The sequence below is a fragment of the Erpetoichthys calabaricus genome, chromosome 7 (assembly GCF_900747795.2).
Source record: "Erpetoichthys calabaricus chromosome 7, fErpCal1.3, whole genome shotgun sequence".
Lineage (NCBI taxonomy): Eukaryota > Metazoa > Chordata > Cladistia > Polypteriformes > Polypteridae > Erpetoichthys > Erpetoichthys calabaricus.
Window position 1 is genome coordinate 13,559,672 of NC_041400.2, and position 25,178 is coordinate 13,584,849.

Genomic DNA, 25,178 nt, shown 5'->3' on the forward strand with positions numbered 1-25,178 from the left:
GACTTGGGGCGATCATATATTTGTGGCAGGGCCGTGTCTGCGTGGGTTTCCTCCGGGCACTCCGGTTTCCTCCCACAGTCCAAAGACATGCAGGTTAGGTGGATTGGTGTTTCTAAATTGGCCCTAGTGTGTGCTTGGTGTGTGGGTGTGTTTGTGTGTGTCCTGCGGTGGGTTGGCACCCTGCCCGGGATTGGTTCCCTGCCTTGTGCCCTGTGTTGGCTGGGATTGGCTCCAGCAGACCCCCGTGACCCTGTGTTCGGATTCAGCGGGTTGGAAAATGGATGGATGGATGGATGTGACAATGAGTCACAGGACCGGTTGTTTGTTTACTTGAGCACTAGCACAGTTCAAAAGAAACGAGCCAGAACGCCCCCTCCCCCCACGCACCACACAATAATACTACAGTAAATCATTACAGCATCACATCGTTCACCCGCAATTTGCTGCAATTAGGGATTGTTAAAGCCCATGCAAATTATTTGACATGTTATTTTATGTAACAAAAAGGTGCATTAATACAAAACCCGCAATTTTTTGTCACCCCCTCAGAGCTGGTACCCGGTGAGGGCCGCACCCACTGCACCCGCCTTCCTACGCCTCTGCTAAAAATGCCAAATTTCAAACATTAGCATGTGGGCAGGGCCGTCTTAACATATGGGCATAATGGGCACTGGCCCAGGGACCCCAGGAACATAGGGACCCACGATGTTTTTGATGCCTATGTAAGTTTCTGTTTTGAAATCAAAACAGGGGCCCCAGCGCACTACTTTGCCCGGTGGGCAATGATGCTGTTAAGACAGACCTGCATGTGGGGTGTCATTTTAGACTATTTCAAGGTCAGTGATTACGAATACGATGTTATTTTTGATTCTTTTACTACGGATCTACCTCTCTATAGACTGCATTGAGAGGGTGAAAAATGACAAGTTTCTATTACAGTCGAAAATACTTGAAATGTTTAAATTGAAGAATAGACTTTAACCAGGGCCGGATTAAGAGCTTTGGGGGCCCGTAGCACATTTCAAACTTGGGGGCCCTTTTGGTCTGCATCATCTGAAGTTTAGATTCTGAACAGTTCAAACCGGACTAAATAATTATTTTACTCTCGATTATAATAAGAATCTTATAATATTTATGTGAATTTTAGGTGTTGGGACCCTAAAGTTTTGTTGTGTAAGAAATTTACAGTTTAAAAACGTAAAGATAATATTTTTAAAGACCAGTTTTTCAATGCTACACTTTTTCATTAAATATTGGGTCCACCATTTGGGGGGCCCCGAAATTGCGGGGCTCGTAGCATATGCTACATGTGCCTATTGGTTAATCCGGCACTAACTTTAACATTTCAAATATATGATGTAAACCTTTTTTGTATATGATTGTTCAATTATGCTTTTGTCGATCATTATGTTCAGGTATTGATTACTATGGTCTCCGTCATTTGGGACGTTTGACGTCTTGAAGGAAGTGTGTGTGTGTTTTTTTTTAACGCTGTACGGAAACTTAGTTTAAAGGGGTTAGAAACAACATTTTTAACGTTATTCTGAGTGTGTCTCTACTTCACCCTAAAGAACACTACACACTTCTTGTTTATTATCTACCTCATGAAGTAAATCAGCACATTTCTTATGAACACCTCGAATTAAGATTTTTTTGTGCTGTTTTATATATACTGCTGTAACTCTGCAATTGCCTCCGAGATCAATAAAGTATCTATCTATCTATCTATCTATCTATCTATCTATCTATCTATCTATCTATCTATCTATCTATCTATCTATCTATCTATCTATCTGGTCGCGTTTTCAATTGACGGGAGAACGAAACAAAGTTTGACCCTGCTGGCTTTCTGTTTTAGTGACGTCATTACGCTTGTGACAGCGTCATCGGCCTCTGGAGAAGCTAACAGGCAGTGCCAGCATGGCGTTCACTTTATATTCTTTGATTCAGGCAGCGATTTTATGTGTTAATGCAGTAGCAGTCCTTCATGAAGAGAGATTTCTCAGCAAAAGTAAGAACCCACCTTAACTTTGTGAAGTTTTCTGTGTTTCAAGTGTGCTCACGTGGAACCTGTCTTGTCTGGAAACTTACTTCAAAGTAAATTGATTGCTTTATTTTGATTTCATTCTTGGCTTGTTGTATTAATTCTGGGAAAGGTTACAATCATTTAGCTACTATTTAACATAAATAGGTGACAGGTTTTAAAAAAAATGTAGTTCGTGGGATGAAATGCCAAAAGGCGACGCCCTGCTTTCATTGTTCCGGTGTAGATTTGCTTTGATTACAGCTGACGCTCAGTCAGTAAGTAACTCCGTAAAAGCGATGTGTTAGATTTAAAATATTACCCGTATATCTGAATAAAAGTCGCGATCTCTTCTGGCATAAGGTTTACTAATGTTGTATCAGTCTCATCTTGCTTAGTGCTGAAATTTGCATTACAGTCGTGGACGTGTTTGAAAAGAGCGTGAGCAGTTTGCTCCCCATTATTTATTCGTACAACACCGATATAAATAACAGGGCTTTGCAAAGCTTACAGTGACTTGTGCCCTTATGCTTTTCATTTTTTTGCGACCGGAACGCTTCGATGTTTAAGATCTCAGGTGAAGTTTGTCTGCTAACAGACACAGCAGACGCGTTAACTGGCGAAAGTCCCACATAGCCAGAAAGCATAATGAACCTTTTTATTATTCGATCTTTGAAATTCTTTTAATCCATGTCTTCAGAGCATGATGTCAAAGACGGGCAGTGTGGTGTGGTGTGGTGACTATGGTTCAGGACTTTGAACGAAAAGGTGGCCAGTGCATAGCTGAAACTACAACTGATAGTGTGAGCCTGAGCCAGTTCGTTAACTGCCTTTGCGATTTAAACAGATTACTGTTGTTAAATACCAAACTGTCAGCCATATATTCAATAGTAATAATTCAAGACTGAACGGGGTGCCAGTCTGATATACAAGTGATGCATCACGCAGGTCCAATTTTTCTATTTACAGTCTTGTAACAACAAACCGTTCATACTACTGGCCATTAGAGGGACATTTTAGCCAAATTGGCACAGGACCCCAGATCTGTGCCACTTCAAGTTTAACTCCTTTTGAACTGTCTTGCTTTCAAAGACAGATGCTGTTCTAAATTTTAATTGGATTTTAGTTGTCATAATGGTGCTGGTGTGTATGGCTGGGCAATATACTGTAGATTTAAATCAATACTGCAATTGCTGTAACCTAAAATGCAATATTTAATATTTCTCATGTGGGTGTGTTTGTGTGTGTGTCCTGCGGTGGGTTGGCACCCTACCCGGGATTGGTTCCTGCCTTGTTCCCTGTGTTGGCTGGGATTGGCTCCAGCAGACCCCCGTGACCCTGTGTTCGGATTCAGCGGGTTGGAAAATGGATGGATGGATGGATGGATATGTTCTCAAAACACCATAAAGAATAAAGATCAACACCATATAGATGTATATATAAACCTTTTCTGTACAAGTTGCAAAATTTTGTCCCATTAATGGTATGTGATATTAGCAAAAGAAATCAGTTTTGTTTTTCAGAATTGAACAATGTCATGAATAGCTGTGCCTACAAGAAACAGTCACCTCAAATAACATGTTTTTTCCCCCCAAACATTTTTGTTATGTCACCTCTATTTATATTTGAGTTTCCATTGTATGTATTGTGCTCAGCACTTTGAATGCCTTGATGGCATCTGTGCCTGCCAGTCAATAGACATTGCGTGTTGTCTTTAGCTGTTTGACTGTTTATAGAAGGAAAGAGAAAGCTCATGCTTCATTACTGTGCCAATCACAGATCATAATACGTGTACAAACGTACTGTATATTATGCATACAGTATATTGTTTTATGGTTTACATCAGGGGTGAGCAACATCAGGTCTTGAGGGTCACAGTGGCTGCAGGTTTTTGTTCCAACCCAAATGCTTAAAGAGATTTTAGTTATTCCTGATGAAGTACTTATTGCTCAAGTTAGTGCTGGGCGGTATACCGGTTCATACTGAAAACCGTTTTTTATTTTTGTTATGATATGGATTTTTCTTATACTGCAACACCGGTTTAAATGGCCTAAACAACGTTCAGAACGTGGTGCAGCGGGAAACTGTTTAAGGGGGACCTTTTTCACTGCTACACCGCTAAACACACATACAACAGAGTACATGTGGTAGTGGAGGTATTGCATGGTGAAAATGGACAGAGAACATTCCGAAACTGAAGCTTTTAGCAGACGATAAAGTTGAACATGATGACACAGAAGAACTTTTGCTGGAAAAAGGAGTCACGTCTGTTGTCTGGAGATACTTTGGATTTAAAAGATCAGATGTTGACCATTATGTTCAAGTGTGTGAATACTGTTTCTATACCACTGGATAATACTGCAAGCCAAGTTGTATTTGTTTTCAATACTGTGTAATGTACGTGGGTACTGTGTAATAGTGTGATGACATGTCGACATTTCCACTTTAATCTCAACGCTTATGACGAAAATAAAGTCGACATGTTGACTTTATTCTCGTAATTTATTAAAGTAGGACATCATAAACTAAACTTCATCTTAAAATGAATATTTAATTTACTAGATTTTCTCAAATCCCATCATAAGTTATGTAGCACATTAAATGTTCCTGGAGCCATGTTAATCGCTACATGCTTCTTAAACTGACTTCCTCTTGCACTAAGAGGAGGCGCAGGCAGCACACATAATATATTAATATCATGATATTCCTGCTCCCTGAACATTTAGAATGCTAAGATAAGTACTTGATATAATTTTCATGATGAAATGCGTTAAAGCATGTATTAATCATGTGGGGGCACGGTGGCGTGGGGGTTGCACTGCTGCCTCACAGCAATGGAGTCCCGGTTGTTCCCTGCTTTGAATTTGCATGTTTTTCTGATGGATTTACTCGGCGTGATTCAGTTTCCTTTCAAAGTCATGTAGGATGCGGGGTTTTGTTATGCTGTATTGACTCTGCTACTGTATGTATTGCTCATATTCACTCTGTGATGTGCTGGTGTCCCGTTCAGGATTTGCTCCTGCCTCGCACACAATGCTTACTGAGATGGGCGCAACCCTGAATGGATGGAATAATTAAACATGTATAACGAAGAGTTTTTTTTTTTTTTTTAAAGTTATGAACACTCCGTGGTCTAAGTTTATAACTAGTTTTAATTTCACAAAGACGTTTATCGTGTGGTGATTGCTTATGTGGAGAAAGAAAATGGAAGGATAGGAACTGGGGGTTTGGTACGTCAGACGGATACAGTATGCATGCAATAAAGAAAGCCCGCTCAGATGAACATCCACTGAATTCTGTGTTCGTGTCTCCGACCACCAGATCACGAACCCAACAGTTACACACTATTTAAGTTAAACCTATGCGATACCCATTCATACATCCAGTTTTTTGGAGCCTCGTCACACCTGCCATAAAGTTCTTTAAACTGAACGTACACCTGGGAACCCCTTACTGCGAGGGAGCAGCACTACCGCCACACTACCGTGCATGTATAATACGTGCTTTAATGCATTTCATCCTGAAAATGATATCAAGTGTTTACCTTAGCATTCTAAATTTTCAGAGAGCAGGAATATCATAAAGTGAATGTATTCTGTGCGGCAATCGCTGCCTGTGCCTCCTCTTAGTGCAGAGGAAGTCAGTTTAAGAAGCACGTAGCGATTAACAACTGGGTCGGGGAACACTTAACACAAAGCATTTAATGTGCTACATTAACTCATGATGGAGTTTGAGAAAATCTAGTAAATTAAACATTGATTTTTAGGATGAAGTTTAGTTTACGACATTCTACTTTAATTACAAAATAAACTATGAGAATAAAGTGGAAATGTCGACTTTAATCTCAACGTAAGCGTCAATATTAAAGTGGAAATGTCGAGAATAAATAATTTTTTTCTCTGTGTCCGTATTTTTTTTTTTTTTTCTTCTTCACTGTGGCCCTAATACGATTCCGTAGGGCTATACCACAAATAGCAGTATAAATGCAAGTTGCAGTTTTATTATTTATGTATATATCTTAGCTTGAAGCAAGGTCCATATTAATGCAATTTGCCTTAATGATGGTTCAGTTGGTAAAGATGTCATCATCAAGTTGCACTTGTTTTTTTTAATTTTTATTTGGTGAATACTGTATAATGCACCTGGGCTTGAAGTAATAGCATTATTACTGGATGTTGCACTATTATTTATTTTATTGTTTATTAGTTTAAATATTATGCAGTTTAATGATGGTAAAGTTGTTTAAAAAGTCACTTTAACGTGTCAGTGGACAGAAATTGTTAACATTAATAGAAAGTGTAGTTGGTTTACAAAACATATTTACTATTTATTCCTTTTCTAAGACATGTTCACTGCAATACAACTTTTGACAAGCACCTCTGGACACTTTACTAAGTCTAAATGCCTCTTTGGATGGTTGAAAATGTGTTGTCAAAATTTTTGTTTAAGTTGTTAGCAAAATTTGTTCAATAAAAAGGTTCTATATTTTGACTGCAACTGTCATGCAATGTGATTCCTTCTCTTCTTTAGTGCTACCCCCTTGAAAACTATGACTTTATGGGGCCATGCAAACCTGTGTTAATACTTGTGTGCCCATTAAAATGTTTTTTTGTACAATGTACAATTTTCATGACAGTAGAATAGTTTATTCTTAGCCAGTCTACTGCAGTAATTGCAGTGGAAAATGTGGTTAACATCCACTCATGCATGGGGGAAAAAATACCGTCGAATACCATGAAACCGGGATAATTTTGAAAAATACCGTGATATAGAATTTTGGTCATACCGCCCAGCACTATTTCAAGTGACATTTTTTGGCCTCGTTTTAGTTGTCTTGCTTGTTAAGGTTTCATACCTTTTAATTGCTTATTTTAGTTTTAAACCGCTGCATTCAGAGTTTTTAGTTGCTTCTTTTCAGAAATAAGATTTAAATGACAAAGGAACCAGCAGTTCTTCATCTACACTTGTGTGTATTCATTGTCCACTGGCTGGCGTAATAAGATACTTAGAAGGAAACTGAAGAGAGAAAAAAAAAAATGAAGGACCAAACATTACTCATCCATTTTAGGCTTCAAATCCTTTGGATGCTATCCTTAAATCTACAGTATATGAATGACCTGACAAGACAGACATAAAACACTAACAAGCCATGAAATTAAATAAAATCCGCTACTGGCAAGAATTATATTCTAATTAAGCAACTGGGTTGGAAAAAAAATCCTGCAGCCACTGTGTCCCTCCAGGACTGACATTGCTCACTCCTGATTTACATAATTTGTAGTGTTTCAAAATTGTGTATTTGCACATATCTGGTTTTTCTTGTCAGTAAACAGTATGATGCATGCAGTTGTTTATTTTGCATTCACCAGCACAGTAAGTCCTGAATTTGCATCTTACAACTCATATTTTGTATCCAGTATATGTAACGGCTTCTCAAATCCTTATTTCTCTGCATTATTATTCAACATTTTACAACTGCAAGATTCCCTATTTATTTCATGTCTGTCACGTTCTGTGACCCTGAACGAGCCTTTGCTCCAAAGGTATGCATTTGGGTGTCAACAGTTGTGCTCTTTACATCTACATATGTGAAGTGATTCCAAATGGTGTTCAGCAAAGAAAGGTGCTATAAATATAAAGATCGATGATTCATTGTTTGTTTGCAGTATTTAACTGAAAGAGGTGTCACATAGGTAGTCCTTTTGGTGAACTTCTATGTAATGGAGATTATGACTTGCAATTTTCCTTTCAGAGCTTGTTCAAAACACATCCACACAATGTTAAAATGGTTCTGCTTGGCTAGAAATGGATGTATTGTCAACTTAAATGGCAAATACCCACAACTACAGATTAACTAGCTGAAATACCCAGCGTTGCCCGGGAGGAAAACAAAGTTTAAAAAAAGTTTGAGAAAAATATCTAATAAATTAACAAACAATGAAGACTCACTAATGTGCTTGTCTTGTGGTCTTGCATGTATGTTATCATCCAGCTGACACTCAGAACTGGCCAGCTCTAGAGGTGGGCGGTATGACCAAAATTCTATATCACGGTATTTTTTTAAATTCTGCCGGTTTCACGGTATTAGACAGTATTTTTTTCCCCATGCATGAGTGGATGTTAACCACATTTTCCACTGCAATTACTGCAGTAGACTGGCTAAGAATAACCTATTAGACTGTTATGAGAATTATACATCGTACAAAAAGACATTTTAATGTGCACACAAGTATTAATCCAGGTTTGCATGGCCCCATAAAGTGATAGTTTTCAAGGGGGTGGCACTAAAGAGAAGGAATCACATTGCATGACAGATGCAGTCAAAATATAGAACCTTTAATTGAACAAATTTTGCAAAAGCTTAAACTATGATTTTGACAACATATTTTCAACCATCCAAAGAGGCATTTAGACTTAGTAAAATATCCAGAGGTGTTTGTCAAAAGTTGGATTGCACTGAACACGTCTTAGAAAAGGAATAAATAGTAAATATTTTTTGTAAACCAACTACACTTTCTGTTAATGTTAACAATCTCTGTCCACTGACATGTTAAAGTGACTTTTTAAACAATTTTACCATCATTAAACTGCATAATATTTAAACTAATAAATAATAACAATAAAATACATAATAGTATTACTGATAGTTGCACCATTACTTCAAGGCTTCAAGCCCAGGTGCATTACACAGTATTCACCAAATTAAAATAAAATAAAACAAGTGCAATCTTGGTGATGACAATGTCATGACATCTTACCAACTGTATCATCATTTAGGCAAACTGCATTAATATGGACCTTGCTTCAAGCTAAGCTATATACATAAATAATAAAAACTGCAACTTGCATTTATAATGCTGTTTGTGGTATAGCCCTATGGAAGCGCATTAGGGCCACTGTGAAGAAAAAAAAATATGGACACGGAAGAAAAAAACATGATGAGAGGGTAGCCTCCCTTCGCCTTCGGGTGGGGGGACGGGTCCTAACTGTTGTTTGTGCGTATGCACCGAACAGCAGTTCGGAGTACCCACCCTTTTTGGAGTCCCTGGAGGGGGTGCTAGAGGGCATACCTTCTGGGGACTCCCTCGTTCTGCTGGGAGACTTCAATGCTCACGTGGGCAATGACAGTGAGACCTGGAAGGGCGTGATTGGGAGGAATGGCCCCCCCGATCTGAACCCGAGCGGTGTTTTGCTATTGGACTTCTGTGCCCGTCACGGATTGTCCATTACAAACACCATGTTCAAGCATAGGGGTGTTCATATGTGCACTTGGCACCAGGACACCCTAGGCCTCAGTTCGATGATCGACTTTGTGGTCGTGTCGTCGGACTTGCGGCCACATGTCTTGGACACTCGGGTGAAGAGAGGGGCGGAGCTGTCAACTGATCACCACCTGGTGGTGAGTTGGCTTCGATGGTGGGGGAGGATGCCGGTCAGGCGTGGTAGGCCCAAACGTGTTGTGAGGGTCTGCTGGGAACGTCTGGCAGAGCCCCCTGTCAGAAGTAGCTTCAACTCCCACCTCCGGCAGAACTTCGACCACGTCCCGAGGGAGGTGGGGGACATTGAGTCCGAATGGGCCATGTTCCGTGCCTCTATTGTTGAGGCAGCTGACCGGAGCTGTGGCCGTAAGGTGGTCGGTGCCTGTCGTGGCGGCAATCCCCAAACCTGTTGGTGGACACTGGCGGTGAAGGATGCCGTCAAGCTGAAGAAGGAGTCCTACAGGACCCTTTTGTCCTGTGGGACCCTGGAGGCAGCTGATAGGTACCGGCAGGCCAAGCGGAATGCGGCTTTGGTGGTTGCTGAGGCAAAAACTCGGGCGTGGGAGGAGTTTGGGGAGGCCATGGAGAACGACTTTCAGACGGCTTCAAGGAGATTCTGGTCCACCATCCGGCGTCTCAGGAAGGGGAAGCAGTGCAGTGTCAACACTATATATGGTGGGGATGGTGCGCTGCTGACCTCGACTCGGGACGTTGTGGGTCGGTGGGGGGAGTACTTCGAAGACCTCCTCAATCCCATTAACATGCCTTCCAATGAGGAAGCAGAGCCTGGGGACCCAGAGGTGGGCTCCCCCATCTCTGGGACTGAGGTCACCGAGGTGGTTAAAAAACTCCTTGGTGGCAGGGCCCCGGGGGTGGATGAGATACGCCCGGAGTTCCTCAAGGCTCTGGATGTTGTAGGACTGTCTTGGTTGACACGCCTCTGCAACATCGCATGGACATCAGGGACAGTGCCTCTGGATTGGCAGACCGGGGTGGTGGTCCCCCTCTTTAAGAAGGGGGATCGGAGGGTGTGTTCCAACTACAGAGGGATCACACTCCTCAGCCTCCCTGGAAAAGTCTATTCAGGGGTCCTGGAGAGGAGGGTCCGTCGGATAGTCGAGCCTCGGATTCAGGAGGAATAGTGTGGTTTTCGTCCTGGTCGCGGAACAGTGGACCAGCTCTACACCCTTAGCAGGGTCCTGGAGGGGTGCATGGGAGTTTGCCCAACCAGTCTACATGTGTTTTGTGGACTTGGAAAAGGCATTCGACCGTGGCCCTCGGGGAATCCTGTGGGGGGTACTCCGAGAGTATGGGATACCGGACCCCCTGATAAGGGCTGTTCGGTCCCTGTACGATCGGTGCCAGAGCTTGGTTCGCATTGCCGGCAGTAAGTCGAACCCGTTTCCAGTGAGAGTTGGACTCCGCCAGGGCTGCCCTTTGTCACCGATTCTGTTCATAACTTTTATGGACAGAATTTCTAGGCGCAGCCAGGGCGTTGAGGGGGTCCGGTTTGGTGGGCTCAGGATTGGGTCACTGCTTTTTGCAGATGATGTTGACCTGTTTGCTTCATCAGGCCGTGATCTTCAGCTCTCTCTGGATCGGTTCGCAGCAGAGTGTGAAGCCGCTGGGATGAGAATCAGCACCTCCAAATCCGAGACCATGGTCCTCAGCCGGAAAAGGGTGGAGTGCCCTCTCAGGGTTGGTAGCGAGATCCTGCCCCAAGTGGAGGAGTTCAAGTATCTCGGGGTCTTGTTCACGAGTGAGAGAAGAATGGAACGTGAAATCGACAGGTGGATCGGTGCGGCATCCGCAGTAATGCAGGCGCTGCATCGGTCTGTAGTGGTGAAAAAGGAGCTGAGCCGCAGGGCGAAGCTCTCAATTTACCAGTCGATCTATGTTCCTACCCTCACCTATGGTCATGAGCTATGGGTAGTGACCGAAAGAACGAGATCGCGAATACAAGCGGCTGAAATGAGTTTCCTCCGCAGGGTGTCTGGGCTTTTCCTTAAAGATAGGGTGAGAAGCTCAGTCATCCGGGAGGGGCTCAGAGTAGAGCCGCTACTCCTCCGCATCGAGAGGAGTCAGATGAGGTGGCTCGGGCATCTGATCAGGATACCTCCTGGACGCCTCCCTGGGAAGACCCAGGACACGCTGGAGCGACTATGTCTCTCGACTGGCCTGGGAACGCCTTGGGATTCTCCCGGAAGAGCTAGAAGAAGTGGCCGGGGAGAGGGAAGTCTGGGCACCTCTGCTCAAGCTGCTGCCCCCGCGACCCGACCTCGGATAAGCGGGAGACAATGGATGGATGGATGGATGGAAGAAAAAAACAAAGTATATGTCGAGAATAAATTCGACATGTTGACTATGTCAAGATTAAAGTCGACATTTCCATTTTATTCTCAGTTTATTTTATAATTAAAGTAGAATGTTGTAAACTAAACATCATCCTAAAATCAATGTTTAATTTACTAGATTTTCTCAAACCCCGTCACAAGTTAATGCAGCACATCAAATACTTTGTGTTAATCACCACACGATAAACGTCTTTGTGAAATTAAAACTAGTTATTAACTTAGCCGACGGAGTGTTCAGAACTTTAAAAATATCTTCGTTATACATGTTTAATTATGCCATCCATTCAGAGTTGCGCCCATCTCTGAATGAGTCGATAGCACATCGCAGAATGAATACAAGCAAAACATACACTAGCAAGTACAAAAACAAGTACAACTTGGCTTGCAGTATTATCCAGTAGTATAGAAACAGTATTTACACATCTGACCTTTTAAAACTAAAGTATCTCCAGGCAACAGATGTCACTCCTTTTTTTCGGCAAAAGTTCTTCTGTTCATCACATGTTCAACTTTACTTTTAGTTCAGTTTCAGAATGCTCTCTGTCCATTTTCACCGCGCAGAATACCTATGCTACCGCCCACTATTTGGTGGTGTAGTAGTGAAAAAGAGCCCTAGTGCAACAAATCTGTGTTTAGCAGTGTAGCAGTGAAAAAGGTCCCCACTTAAAACAGTTTCCCGCTGTGCCACGTTCTGAATGTCGTTTAGGCAATTTAAACCGGTGTTGCGGTATAAGAAAAATCCATATCATAAAAAAAATAAAAAACGGTTTTCGGTATGAACCGGTATACCACCCAGCACTAGCCAGCTCTATTTAATTTCAAAAGCAACAGGGGTGCGGTGGTACTCAAACATAAAGAATGCTGGCAGTCGCCTCCAGTTCACCCTCTGGTGGTCGTTCCTAGTGTCAACTGGATGATAAAATGCATACAATACCACAAAATCACTCCCACCCTACCCAGAAGGGGGTGGGTTAGGGTTTATTTCACCCTACAGTATTTTTAGTCGACCAATGAGAAATGTGTGTACCAAGTTTAGTGAAAATCACTCCAGCCGTTCGGAAGTAATGCTGGAACATACATACATGCACACTGACATATATAATATAAAAAATATTAGAATACTAATTAATTGTGGACTGAATCCTCACTGTGGTGAAGGAAAAGCCTGAAATTCCTGTCTGTCAGTGACGATTATCTGCAGAAGACTTCATGAACAGAAATACAGAGGCCACACTGCAAGATGCAAACCATTAGTTTGCCACAGAAACAGGATGGGCAGATTTACAGTTTGAGAGAAAGGACTTCCAAGAGCATGCAGAATTCTGGGGAAAAAGGTCTTTTGGATGGACGAGACAAAGATGAACCTCATCAGAGTGGTGGCAAGTGCAAAGTGTAGAGATGAAAAGGAACTGCCCAAGGTTCAAAACAGACCACCTCATTTATTAAACATGGTACTGGGGGTGTTCTGGTTTGGTCATATATGGCTGCCACAGGTCCTAGCACACTTCTCTTTATTGATGATGGCAGTGGCACAATGAATGAGGGGTAGAGAAATATCTGATCTTCTTAAGTTCCAATGAATGCCTCCAAACTCATTGGATGGCATATCATCTTACAACAAGATAATGATCCATATATACTTCTGAGTCAAAACATGAGCTTTTTCAAAGCTAGAAAATGGAAAATTCTTGAATGGCCAAACCAGTCACCCGATTTAAATCTAATTGAGATATCATCCATACGCTGAACAGAAAACTTAAGGGGACAAACACCCTGAAATAAGCAGGAGCTGAAGATGGCTGCATTAAAGTCTTGGCCAAGCATCACCAGAGAAGATCTGTAGCATCTGGTGATGCCTACAAATCACTGACTTGAAGCAGTCCTTGCATGTGAGGGATATGTGATAAAGGACTAAATATGATTGCTTTAATAGACCTGCCATTGCTGTGTGCCAAACCTTATGGTGCCCTGAAATTTGGGGGGGATGGGGGGGGTTTTGGAGACCATGTACAAAAAGTGTTGTCGTTTCTACATGCTGTGACTGAAATGTATGTAAATCACCTTAAATGAAAGTCTGCAATGTGCACTTTTATCACATCAGAATTGTTTGATTTGTAATTGTAAACTGTTAAGTAGAGGGATAATTCATGGAGAACTGTGTCTTTGTCCCAAACATTATGGGGGCACTGTATAAACATGTAGCGGCACTCCTGCGGTGCTCACTTTGCACCGTGCAATGGCCTTTGTTACTATACAGTACATTACAGTTAGAGCAATCTACCTAGGGCTGGTAATGAGCATTTTTAGTGCTTGAAGGATTCAGTTTGGAATTTTTCAAAGCTTCAGATGACAGAATAAATACGCATTGACCTTTTTTTTAACTGTGTGTTTCAGTTGGTTGGGGAGCAGATCATGGAATTGGAGGATTTGGTGATGAACCAGGAATTAAATCGCAACTTGTAAATCTCATTCGCTCTGTTCGAACAGTCATGAGAGGTAAAGTAGACCCTTATACTGTCAATTATTCTTTAACAAAACAAGCACTTTAAGAATACTGCAATCTTAAGTATATAGAAATATTTGCAACTTAAATTGTGGAAAAAGCAAGTAACTAAGTATTAGCAACATTGGTATAAATTCCTTTGCAAGCAAACACCACACATAACTCTTAACCAGAAGTATATTTGTATTTTTCAGTGTTTCATATAATATTACACAAATATTGAAAATTTTCAGTTTAAAGTGTAACACCATTTAAATGAACAAAATCAGATGTATGAATATAGAAAATGCAAAGCTTTGTGTGTTTTAATATAAGTATCAATAGTTACGTATCTCTTCTATCCAATTATATTCATATATTAAACATCTTTAGTATGCATACTCTTCTGTGTGCTTGTGGCAGTGAAATTAAATTATTCTAAATTACATTTTTGTAAAATAGGTGCTTTTACATGAAAAGCATTAATATTTTTGAAATGTCCTCACAGTGTCCTGCTTTCTAAATTACTCATCCATTTTAGGCTTCAAATCATTTGGATTCAGTCTACAGTATAATAATGTCGGGACACCTTGATGTCAGTAGTATCTTCCTTTCTGTAAAAGAATGGTCTGCACCTTTTATATAATTTTTTTTCCCATCTTGTTTTATATGCATTTTTATTGTCTCACATTTTAGTCTTCCCTATACTTTTCGTCCATCATGATATTTATTTGTGTTCATCAATTGTATGTGTTAATGTAAGTTTAAATAGACACTTTCTTTAATGCACATCATAATGTCGTGTGCAACTGAAACTGTTTGTGTTGCCAAACTTTGTCCTTCAGATATTTCTTGCACTCCGTAATGCACTCATGATAAATGATACAGTTAATTCCATCATTTAAGTAATGACGGAATTAATATTTCCCAATGAATTGATTTCATCAATGAAAGATATGAAATTCTCATTCTATGCTTAAATGTGTAAAATAATTGAGTACAACAGTTTTGTTCTTTATCTTTATACTCCCCCCACAGCGCCTTCAGTGCCTCGATCTTCATCTAACTTAATCACTTAAATACAAACATCAGTGTTATGAATAATTTTTTTTAATGGTTTGTTCCTGTGAGAGAAAGTTTACTCGTTCAAAAATAAAATCCACGACTTTCTTGATATTAAAAACCACAACTTTCTTGATATTTTAGTTTATAATATAAAAGTGGAATAAGAATCTGAAAATCTAACAACATCACATTAAAGTTCGATAAATTCTGAAAAGAATGATACCAAACATTTATATGTAGGTTTTAAAATAAGCCCAATTTAAAGCGTGACATAAAACGTCACATAAAATCGTTGCACTTTTAGGCTTAGAATTTTTTTTATATATATATATATATATATATATATATATATAATATAATATAATATAATATAGAGTAGATGTTTTCCATCAGCTGTTTGTATTGTTCAGAAACGTAGCTGCACCAGCACGCCTGTATCAGATGCATAAGGCAGTTAGATGTTCTTTGGTGAGCACTGCTAAGTAGCATATTAACTTGAGCAACACCATAACACCCACATTTCTGAAGACCAGAGGTTGGGTGGTGTACAGTCTTTCATTTAGCATTCCAGGTATCTGATGATACAGTCAGGACTAAACTTAAAAGATATACCAACATGTCTGTATCTTTGAAGATTGAAAATCAGTAGAACAAGTTACACGTGAAATTATTTAATAATAATTCCTTATATTTATATAGTGCTTTTCTCACTACTCAAAACACTTTTACGTAGAGGGTATGGAGCCACATTCAAGATTCTTTATTTGTCACATGCATAGTTATACAGGACAACACACAGTGAAATGCATCCTGATCCGCTTATCAAAACTGTGCAAAGTTAGAAGAATATAAGTTAGATTAACAAAAAGTCCTAGATTGAAAGATAACAATATAATAGGACATAGATAAATAAAGTAAAATTAAGTGAAATAAAGTAGAATTAAGTGTTAAAGTGCGATATTGCAGTGATTATTGTGCAAAACCAATGTTAGACATGTGCATAGTATTAAAGGACAGACCAATTTCCAAACCAAGGTAAGGGTAGACGGCATGGTACAATTACAGTCCAGTTTAAGTATGTGGAGGGTCATGGATGAGATGGCATGTTCTGATTTAACAGTCTTATGGCTTGAGGATAGAAACTCCTTCTGGGTCTCTTTGTCCTGGCCACTAATGTACAACATCCATCTGGATGATGCAACGGCAGCAATTTTGCACCTGTATGCTAACCTTACATTAGCTGTTAGGTGGCTTAGGGGTGAGAGATAGTTAGCCAATTAGAGACAGTTGATTATTAGGGGGCCAGAATGACTAGGCCATGGAGAGTAATTTAGCCAGGAGATCGGGATACACCCTACTTTTTATGAAGGATGCCCAGGGATCTTCTGTGAGCACAGAGAGTCAGGACCTCGGTTTTACATCTCATCTGATGGACGGCACCATTTTTATGGCACAGTGTCCCTGTCACTGCATTGGCCATTTGGATCCACATTCAGTCCACAGGGTAAGTGCAACCTGCTGGTCTCACCAACACCTTGACCTGTTCTGAAGTACACGTGGTGTGGCTGCTGGCTAAGTGTAGAACAATGAAGATTGCATGGTGTACCCTGTCCTCTACAGTATCAGTCATATAGGTGTTGGACTTCGCCTTCACTAATGTTGTAATATTATACTTTATTGCTTTTCAGCCATATGTACATTATTTTTATATTTTCTGATTTCTTCTTTTTTTATGTATATTTTCTGATTTATTCTTTGACTCATTTGTTTTGAGAGAACCTTTCATGGGAAAACTAGTCTGGAGATATTTGGAAATAAAACACTAAAAAATGTAATCATCAACCTAATCGGAATATTTAAAGGTTGTGTTTATTTGAATATATTGTTTAAACTGTCCAGTGTAATTGTTTAGCAAGCATCTGTATAAGATGACACAGATTTCTTTCATCAGGAAATATGGAGTTTTGACTAGCAATACCTTGTTATTTAATGAAATGTTAAGCCGATCAGTTGAATATTTGCATCAAATAAACGTCAATGAATTACTGCATGATGCATGTTAATGCTCATCCATTAAGTGCTCATGGCCACTGCACTGATAGCTGGGGTCATTCTGAAGCTTCCTAGTCACTGTTTTTATATGATTCCGAAAGTTTTCCAGAAGTTGCTCTTACTGCACCAAATTCATTGCCTTTATTTTGTGATTTTGACCAGTTTTACAGTAATTATTATTATTATTTGGTGTCTTGTATATCTATGCCATATTGCACCATAAATGTACAACAATAAGGGTTTTTATGTCTGAATTTTGTTTATCAGCTTTGCTGTATGGAATGAGTTTTTATCCCAATATAAATGATCATTTTGCATGATTTGCACCAAATTGGTGCACTTCACTGTTTTGGGCAGACAATTATACAGTATATTGAATTCTTAGCAGTTAATCTGGCCCTGCCAAAGCATTTCACTGAAGTTACTGTCACTTGTTAATTTCCTATTGACTATAATTCAATACTAACTGGGTGCTGCACATGTAGCAATCGGCAGTTTATTCTTATCCCGAAATTTACAGACGACTCTGTTATTGTGAGTGTTTTATGAGATGAGATAAGGAAAGCCATGGAGTAGTTGTCGATGAGTTTGTTCAATGGTGTGATTGAGCACTACAAATACCTGCGGACAATCGTTGGTAACAGAACAAACTTGTAGGAAGAAGCAGACACAGTTTTCTTTCTTAGGAAGCTCAACTGTTTTAAAGTGGACAAAACCATGGTACTTTTTTTATATAAAAAAAAAAAGTCATTTTTGAATCTCTTACATTTTCTTTTATACAGTATGTTGTTTTTTTGCAACCTCGGTATTAAGAATATAAACTATTTTAACAGCATTACAAAAAAAAAAAAAATAGCAGCAAAATTATTGGTTCACAGCAGACCTTTTTCACTGAGCTGCATTACAAACAGGTTTGAAAGAAGGACCACTCAGTTCTGTCAGACAGACGCCATCCTCTTTTTCATGAATTTCAGTTGCCGGCATCAGACTGCAGATTTATGTTTCCAAGGGTAAAGAGTAAAAGATTTAAGAGCTTTTTCATTCCTAGAGCTGTAAGCATTTTGAATTCTGTTACTTGTAGGGATGTAGCTAAATTTTAAAATGTTGCCTTTTGTACTATTACAAGTAATTCTTCTTCTTTGTACTAATCTTGAGCGTGCATGTGTATATATAACACTGGTTGTCAGTTGCTGTGTCTGTTTATTTTATTGAATTCGTGTAACGATGCCTTATGTTTTGGTACTTTCCTGATACAAACCAATCTGCCTAATCCAGCACTGTGTTCCATTTACCTCGGAAGTTGGATGTCCCATCGCAGTTGATCGAAAACCTTTATTGTTCTTGCTCCAGCAGAATAAATTGCAGTCGATGATAATGCATTATACAGTATTTTTGGCTCAGTGGTAGTGCTGCTGCTTTGCAGTAAGGAGACTGTGGAAGATTGTGGGTTCGCTTCCCGGTTCCTCCCTGTGTGGATAGCGCTTTGAGTATTGAGAAAACCGCTATATAAATGTAATGAATTATTATTATTACTTAAACACTGTAGCAGCATGTCCACAGATAGAAGTTGGACAGTACAGTGTGGACGACTGATTTATTGAGACACAAATGGACAGAAGTGCTAATCAACAGTATAATGCTATAGCTCTCACTAAAGCTCTTGGTGTTCATTGCCATTTTGGATTGACGTCATGATCTGAAGTTGGAGAAACTTAGATTTGACAGTCTGGCCACGAGTTTCCAAGTTGGAAATCTGACTTAAGGGGGCGTTCCAATTGAAAATTCCTACTAAGAACTTGGTAATTTAATTGGAACGCAGCATTATTCCATTGAGTTTTGTCAACCTGCTTTTATTCAGTATGGGGTCACCATGTGTGCCCTTTCTGACACCACATCCCTTGCTCGGAAATATTCTCTTGTACTTGTACCTCAAGCTCATGTGGCTGGACTAGTCAGCCTTAATGAGCAAATACTATCATTAGTGATGTCTTACTGTAAAAAACACAATCAGTATGAATATTAGGCTAGTTAAAGGAAATTTGAACGAAGCCCAGATGATATTAGACAGAGTTTTCCTTGTGCTGCCATTTTAGCTTGTGCTCCAGTGAGAACTGGTTGGCTGTCTACACTACTAGCACTTCAAATAAAAGTACAGTAAATGACGGGGCTTCCACTTACTAGTGTAGGAGCATGACCAGAATCCCAGGGAATCGACTAATTGATGCCTATTAGTCATGAATGACCTTTTTTAAATAACCTGCAGCCATTCATTTGAGTACCATAATTTAAACTGAGTGGCACCAGTTCCCCAGACTGCCCCATTGTCTTAAATTTATAAACTATGGATGAGCCCAACACTGTTTTTTATTACATTTGTTGACATTGTCTGCTAGCTTCCACTGTATAGACAGTCCATGAGGATACGGGGGACTCATTATACCTACAACATACATACTGATCAATCAACATAAGAGTCTGTGAAAAGGGATGTGTAGGGCAGCAGACATATAGACGACACTGCCGAAAACAGTAATTGCTTGAAGGCAAGCAGAAGCACAATGACATGGTGGTGTTTGAGGAGCATTTGAGGGCTATGGGGGGTGTCATCCTCTAACATTTTGCAGTGGCATTAGTGCATAGCCAGCAACTTTTCAGATCTGCTTGTCAGAATCCCATTGCATAACAAAAGATATTCAATGGAGCCAAGTAGTGCTGTTAACGGCAAGTCAACGTAATCATCATAGTTATTTAAATACTAGTCATTTAGCCCGTTACAATGACAGGCGCTAGAACAGTAGTGCATAAACATTAGTAGGAACAGTCTATATTAAATGGCAAGGGACTTTGACCTCATTCTTTTTGTTGGTTGTATTTTTCTTTCTTTCAGCCTTTCTTTTGTTGATGTTTACTTGCTGAGCTGACCGTTCTTCGTGGGCTGCTGCCGTGTATTGTGTGTCTTTAATTTTCTGTGATAATAATGCTGGCTTGTACGTCCGTAATATACCTTTAATTTTCTCTGGTGGTAATACAGACATGCGCGTCGGTAATATGCCTTTAATCTCCTCTGACAGTAATACTGGCTTGTATGTGGCTGTAATATGCATCACTGTATTGTGTACCTTTAATTTCCTCTTGCAGTAATACTGGTTTGTATTTCCGTAAAACGCCTGTAACTTTCTCTGACAGTAATATCGCGCATCGCACCGTGCCCTGCGCATGCGCACTTCATCAGAAGACACACAGACACGGACACCTGGACGCACACAGGGATTTTAGTAAAGAGGATGTCTGTTGGTGTGGCATTCAATGATGCGTCACATTTTTACCATCTTTCAAGAGATCAACACGGCAGCACCTACTCCATCTGCAGGTCCTTTGTGTAAAAGACCGCGGACTTTTAGAATATGGGAGTACCTTAAGCAAAACCCAAATAATACTGTGTTCTGTACACTCTGTACATGTGAAATGGCATATCATAGCAGCACAAAAGTTATACAGAAGCATCTAAGATGGACGCATTCTGGAATTTTCTGTGAAGAAGTTCTAATTACTTTTGTTATTTTGGATTGGTAAATTGCTGTATTATACAGTCATTTATTTTCCTGAGTGCTGGACTTCATAATGGACCCGTCATCCCAGCAACAATGCAGTAGTAGAATGTTTTCCTATATGAGGTTTTAGCTCCTCGGAAATAAGTTCTTTTAAATTGCGGCATTTTAATTAACATGGATTTAAATAATTATAAATTAAAAAGGTGTTACCCCCCCCCCCCCCCCAGCATGCAATATGACGGTTTACAAGATTACATGACGACGAAGATAAACTTAGCTTTTGTTTAATATCGGCTTACGCTGCATAAATAATGGGGGAAACACACCACAGTACTCAGTCCAAGGGTGGGGGCCTTGCGTATGGAGTTTGCAGTCATCGTCACAGCACAGGAAGGATTTCTCGGACCAATTTAGTAGTAAGTAGTAATGTAGTAGTAAGACTTTTTTTCCCCCCACATGAAGCTTATTAGTTTAAAAAAAAAAAAAAAGTATTCTAAAAAGTAATGTATGGTGTGACAGAAGTAGTTTATTACTAAAGACGATAACATATTTTTAGCTAGTGATTATCATGAGGTTTATGATCTGTCACTTTATCTCACTTTATATTAGTTTGGTTAGCTACTACTAATATAGGTCATACACATGTATACTCTATACTGACAAAACATTTTTAGGGTGGAGTGGTGGCTCTGAGGCTAAGGTTCTGCGCTGGTATCCCAAAGGTTGCCGGTTCGAATCCCGTCACTGCCAAAAGAGATCCTACTCTGCTGGGCCCTTGAGCAAGACCCTTAACCTGTAATTGCTCCAGGGGCACTGTACAATGGCTGACCCTGCGATCTGACCCCAAGGGGTATGCGAAAACTAACAAATTCCTAATACAAGAAATTGTATAAGGCGAAATAAAGAACAAAAAAAAAATTAGAGTCCAGTGACCCAGACTTGCACAGAAACTGTAAAATACGCCACTAATATACTATGATTTACATGTTTCTTTTTAAGGACAAAGCAAAGCAGTGTGGTTTGTGTGTTGATCTGATTCAGATTGCCCAAGTTTTTGTTATACAATTTGAAGTCTTACTTGAATTTCCAAGTTGTGTTCAAGTGTTACCTAAACTGATCTTTGCACTAATGTTAGACCGCTAAACAGATGATATGTTTGTGTGTTACTGAAGTCCGATTCAAACAAACTCCAATGTTACTTGATCTCGTGTTTTTTGTACTTCTGTTGTACCGCTGAGCAGGTCTGGTCTGTAATATCTGAGTCAAACTCCACTACTTTTGTTATCGAATGTTTATTCGTGAACTGAAATGATTTCGATTGGGAAAGGTTTTGAGTTTGCATTCCTTTTTGCCCTTTATGAAATAATACAGCGTTGATATTGATATTCTAATGACAAAAGCTTTTCATGTTTTGATTTTTGGTATTTCTTAGACTTTAAATTGAGTAATCCAAAATTATTATTTTGACCAGCAAGTTATTTATTAGATTAGTTGACTAATCGAAAAAACAATTGCTAGACTAATCGACAAACAAAACAGTCGATAAGTGAAGCCCTAGGGCCAAGTTTTCTCTTTTCAGTTCAAAATTAGCTGTGCACAGTATAAATTGAATTATTGATTATTCAAACCCAATTTCAGAATAGACCGGGGCACCTGGGCATAAATGCAATATTTTGCTGATTTTAATTAAATAAATACTTTGACTAAACAATTGTCCTTTGTGTACCTTGTACCAAGAAAGAAAATTCTCCTCACTCTCATTGTAGGTTGACTGGTTTATACATTTGAGAATTTGTGCCTGTTGTTAATTTGATTTCTATATAAGTTTACTTTCACTTGGATTATTCATTTGAAGTTTACTCTAGACTTGGTTTTCAGTTATAAATAAAGTTCATTACATTTGAGAATTTATTTCTGTTGTTAATTTAAGTTTATGTACGTTAACTTCCACTCAAATTATTCATTTGAAGTTTATTCTCGACTTCCTTTTCTTTACAGTGCCTTTAATAGCAGTGAACTCGGTGACCATTGTATTGCTGTTGCTGTTTGGCTGAAGAAAGAAGAGAAGATGCTAAGATTTTTGTAACATGGACTATTACAACATTTTTGAAAATTCCCGCTCTCTAAATGGTGATAAGTAAAGGTAGACCCAATATATTTTTTCTGAAATCCCAAACACACGTTTGTTTTAATATGTTTATGGAATCATTGTTACCAAACACATTGTATGAACTGTTGCATAGCTTCAAAGTCAGCTGTATATTTTATTTTTTACTGCTAAGAAACAAAATTTGGTTTATCAATACATCCTTAACTGGAATCGGGGAAAGTGCTGCTGTGGTGAGCTAAAAGAAATAAATGCTAACAGACAAGGCACTAAGAGTAAGCATTTTGTGTTTTGCCAGTGTGTTCATTTAAGCAAGAGGTAGCTTAGATACTTATTTTAAATTAAACACATTTCAAATACCTTTTCAAGCAGTGTGTTTCTATTTTTCAGCAAGTGATCAGGAATATTAACATGTAAACGGTTTCAGATAGACCTGAGAATTGCTAAAGACAATATTATTCAATATTCACATGATACTTGGGTCACAATGCAATGTTATTATATTTTACAGTATTCAAGGTTGTTAATTAAGGTTTGTCAGTATAATATAATTCGGTTGAATATTTCCTTTTTTTTATTCAACTGAATCAGAAATTAAAATTATATTCCTACAGGTAAATATGTGTCTGTCCATTTACACTGCTAAAGGTCACTTTTGGTGGTTGACGGACCTCTTGGTTTTCGTTTTTTGTAAGTAAAGCTCCTTTTTTCCCCGAGGTGAATGGGAAATGTGAAATTAAACACCGAGCTTTTTGCATCAACACTTCTGCAACAGCAACAATAATATTAGTGATTTCCATCTCTTTTTTTTATTAAAGAAAAAAATTGTTCTCTGGCTGTTTCTCTTCCCTCAACAGAAAATAAAAAAAATTCAGTGCACCATCTCAGTGACGTTAAGATGTACTGTAATGAGGTTTGTTATGGAAGTACAAAGAAGAATAAAAATAAACCTTAAAGTGCAATGAAATTCTGATATATGTTGATGTATCAATAAAATATTGACCAAAAGTAATTCACTATTATACTGTTTGTAACTTTCTTCCCCTAGCGCTACCATTAGAGTTCTCCTGCATACAGCATCCTGCAGAAAAATAACAACTCAAACAGTGCGTTTCTGTCACTGTGGTGAACTTTCAAGTTAGTCTCCAAAAAAAAAATGTCGTATTATCACTTTTGTGCTTGCATCCCTTTTTTTAACTGTCTCTTATATGAGGGTAAATTAAAAAGTAAAGGCAATTTGAAAATTATTCAGTATCCTCAATGGGTAGAAGTTGGTGCAGTACAGCACAATCACAGTGGCTTATGGGTAGTCTGAACACGCACAGTGCAGCACTCTGCTCTTCGTGTAGTTGAAGCCAACATCAAATGAACATGGATGCTTTGCTCTGGGATTACACCGTTGTTGATCAACACCCCGCAATGAGATTTCTTTGGGCAGAGGGAATGAAACCTGATGAAATTCACCAAAGGATGTTGGCGCAGTAGAGAAGTGAAGACAGCAGTGACTTGGCGAAAAAAAGTATATGATTAGGTAGAAAGGTTTAAAATGGGAAGAACAAGTGTAACCGATGAAGCCCAATCTGGTTGACCCCTCAGCCCAAATCGATATGGCAAAAAAGACCGATGGATTACATTGTCCGCTTTTGCTGCACATCTGGATGTTAGCAGTGGATCTGCACATGCCATAATGCGTGATGACTTGGGGTACCGTAAAGTCTGCACAAGATGGGCACCCAAACAGCTCACTGATCAGCACGAGCCAACATTGTTCAGTGAATTTCTGTAGGATTCACTTCCCCTGTCCATAGCAATCTCACTACGGTGTGTGTGGTTCAACGATGGCAAAATCCTGCAGCAGAACGTCCATGTTTGTTTGACTTTGGCTTCAAGTAGAGAAACAGAGTGCTATGCTATGCATATTCAAAGTACCCATAAGCCATAGCTAAGGTGTTTTATTTCATCAGTTTCTATCTGCTGCAGTTACGACCTAATTTTCAAATTCTGGCTGGGTGTAGGGGATCAAATACTTGTTTCTCACAATGACTTGCAAATCAATTTATAACTTTTATGGAATGTGTTTTTTTTCTGGATTTTTGGTTGATATTCTGTCTCTCTTCATTAAAATGAAACTACCATAAAAATTAGGGACACATTCATTAGGGGATCAAACACTTATTTCTCCCACTGTATGTAAAAACTTCTGCTGAAGGGGGCAATGCCAGCTTCTGAGGCCCCTGTAGACCATTACATCTATTGATATTTTTGTTGAATAAATGATTGAAAAG

At 39.3% G+C, this 25,178-nt stretch overlaps 1 protein-coding gene across 1 annotated transcript; it reads left to right on the plus strand.

Moving 5' to 3' along the window:
- Positions 1 to 1,843: 1,843 nt before the first annotated feature.
- ier3ip1 (immediate early response 3 interacting protein 1) lies at positions 1,844 to 25,178 on the plus strand. Its single transcript, XM_028805020.2, has 3 exons — positions 1,844 to 2,011; positions 14,031 to 14,132; positions 22,785 to 25,178. Exons 1-3 carry the CDS (start codon positions 1,921 to 1,923, stop codon positions 22,838 to 22,840), a joined length of 249 nt encoding a protein of 82 aa, XP_028660853.1. The 5' UTR covers positions 1,844 to 1,920; the 3' UTR covers positions 22,841 to 25,178.

What these genes read in the sequence shown, in the direction of transcription:
- ier3ip1 (XM_028805020.2), top strand. Translation starts at nt 1,921, where the DNA reads ATGGCGTTCACTTTATATTCTTTGATTCAGGCAGCGATTTTATGTGTT. An exon ending in AGAGAGATTTCTCAGCAAAA is followed by an intron (nt 2,012 to 14,030) that starts GTAAGAACCCAC and finishes TGTGTGTTTCAG; the next exon opens with TTGGTTGGGGAGCAGATCAT. An exon ending in TGTTCGAACAGTCATGAGAG is followed by an intron (nt 14,133 to 22,784) that starts GTAAAGTAGACC and finishes TTTTCTTTACAG; the next exon opens with TGCCTTTAATAGCAGTGAAC.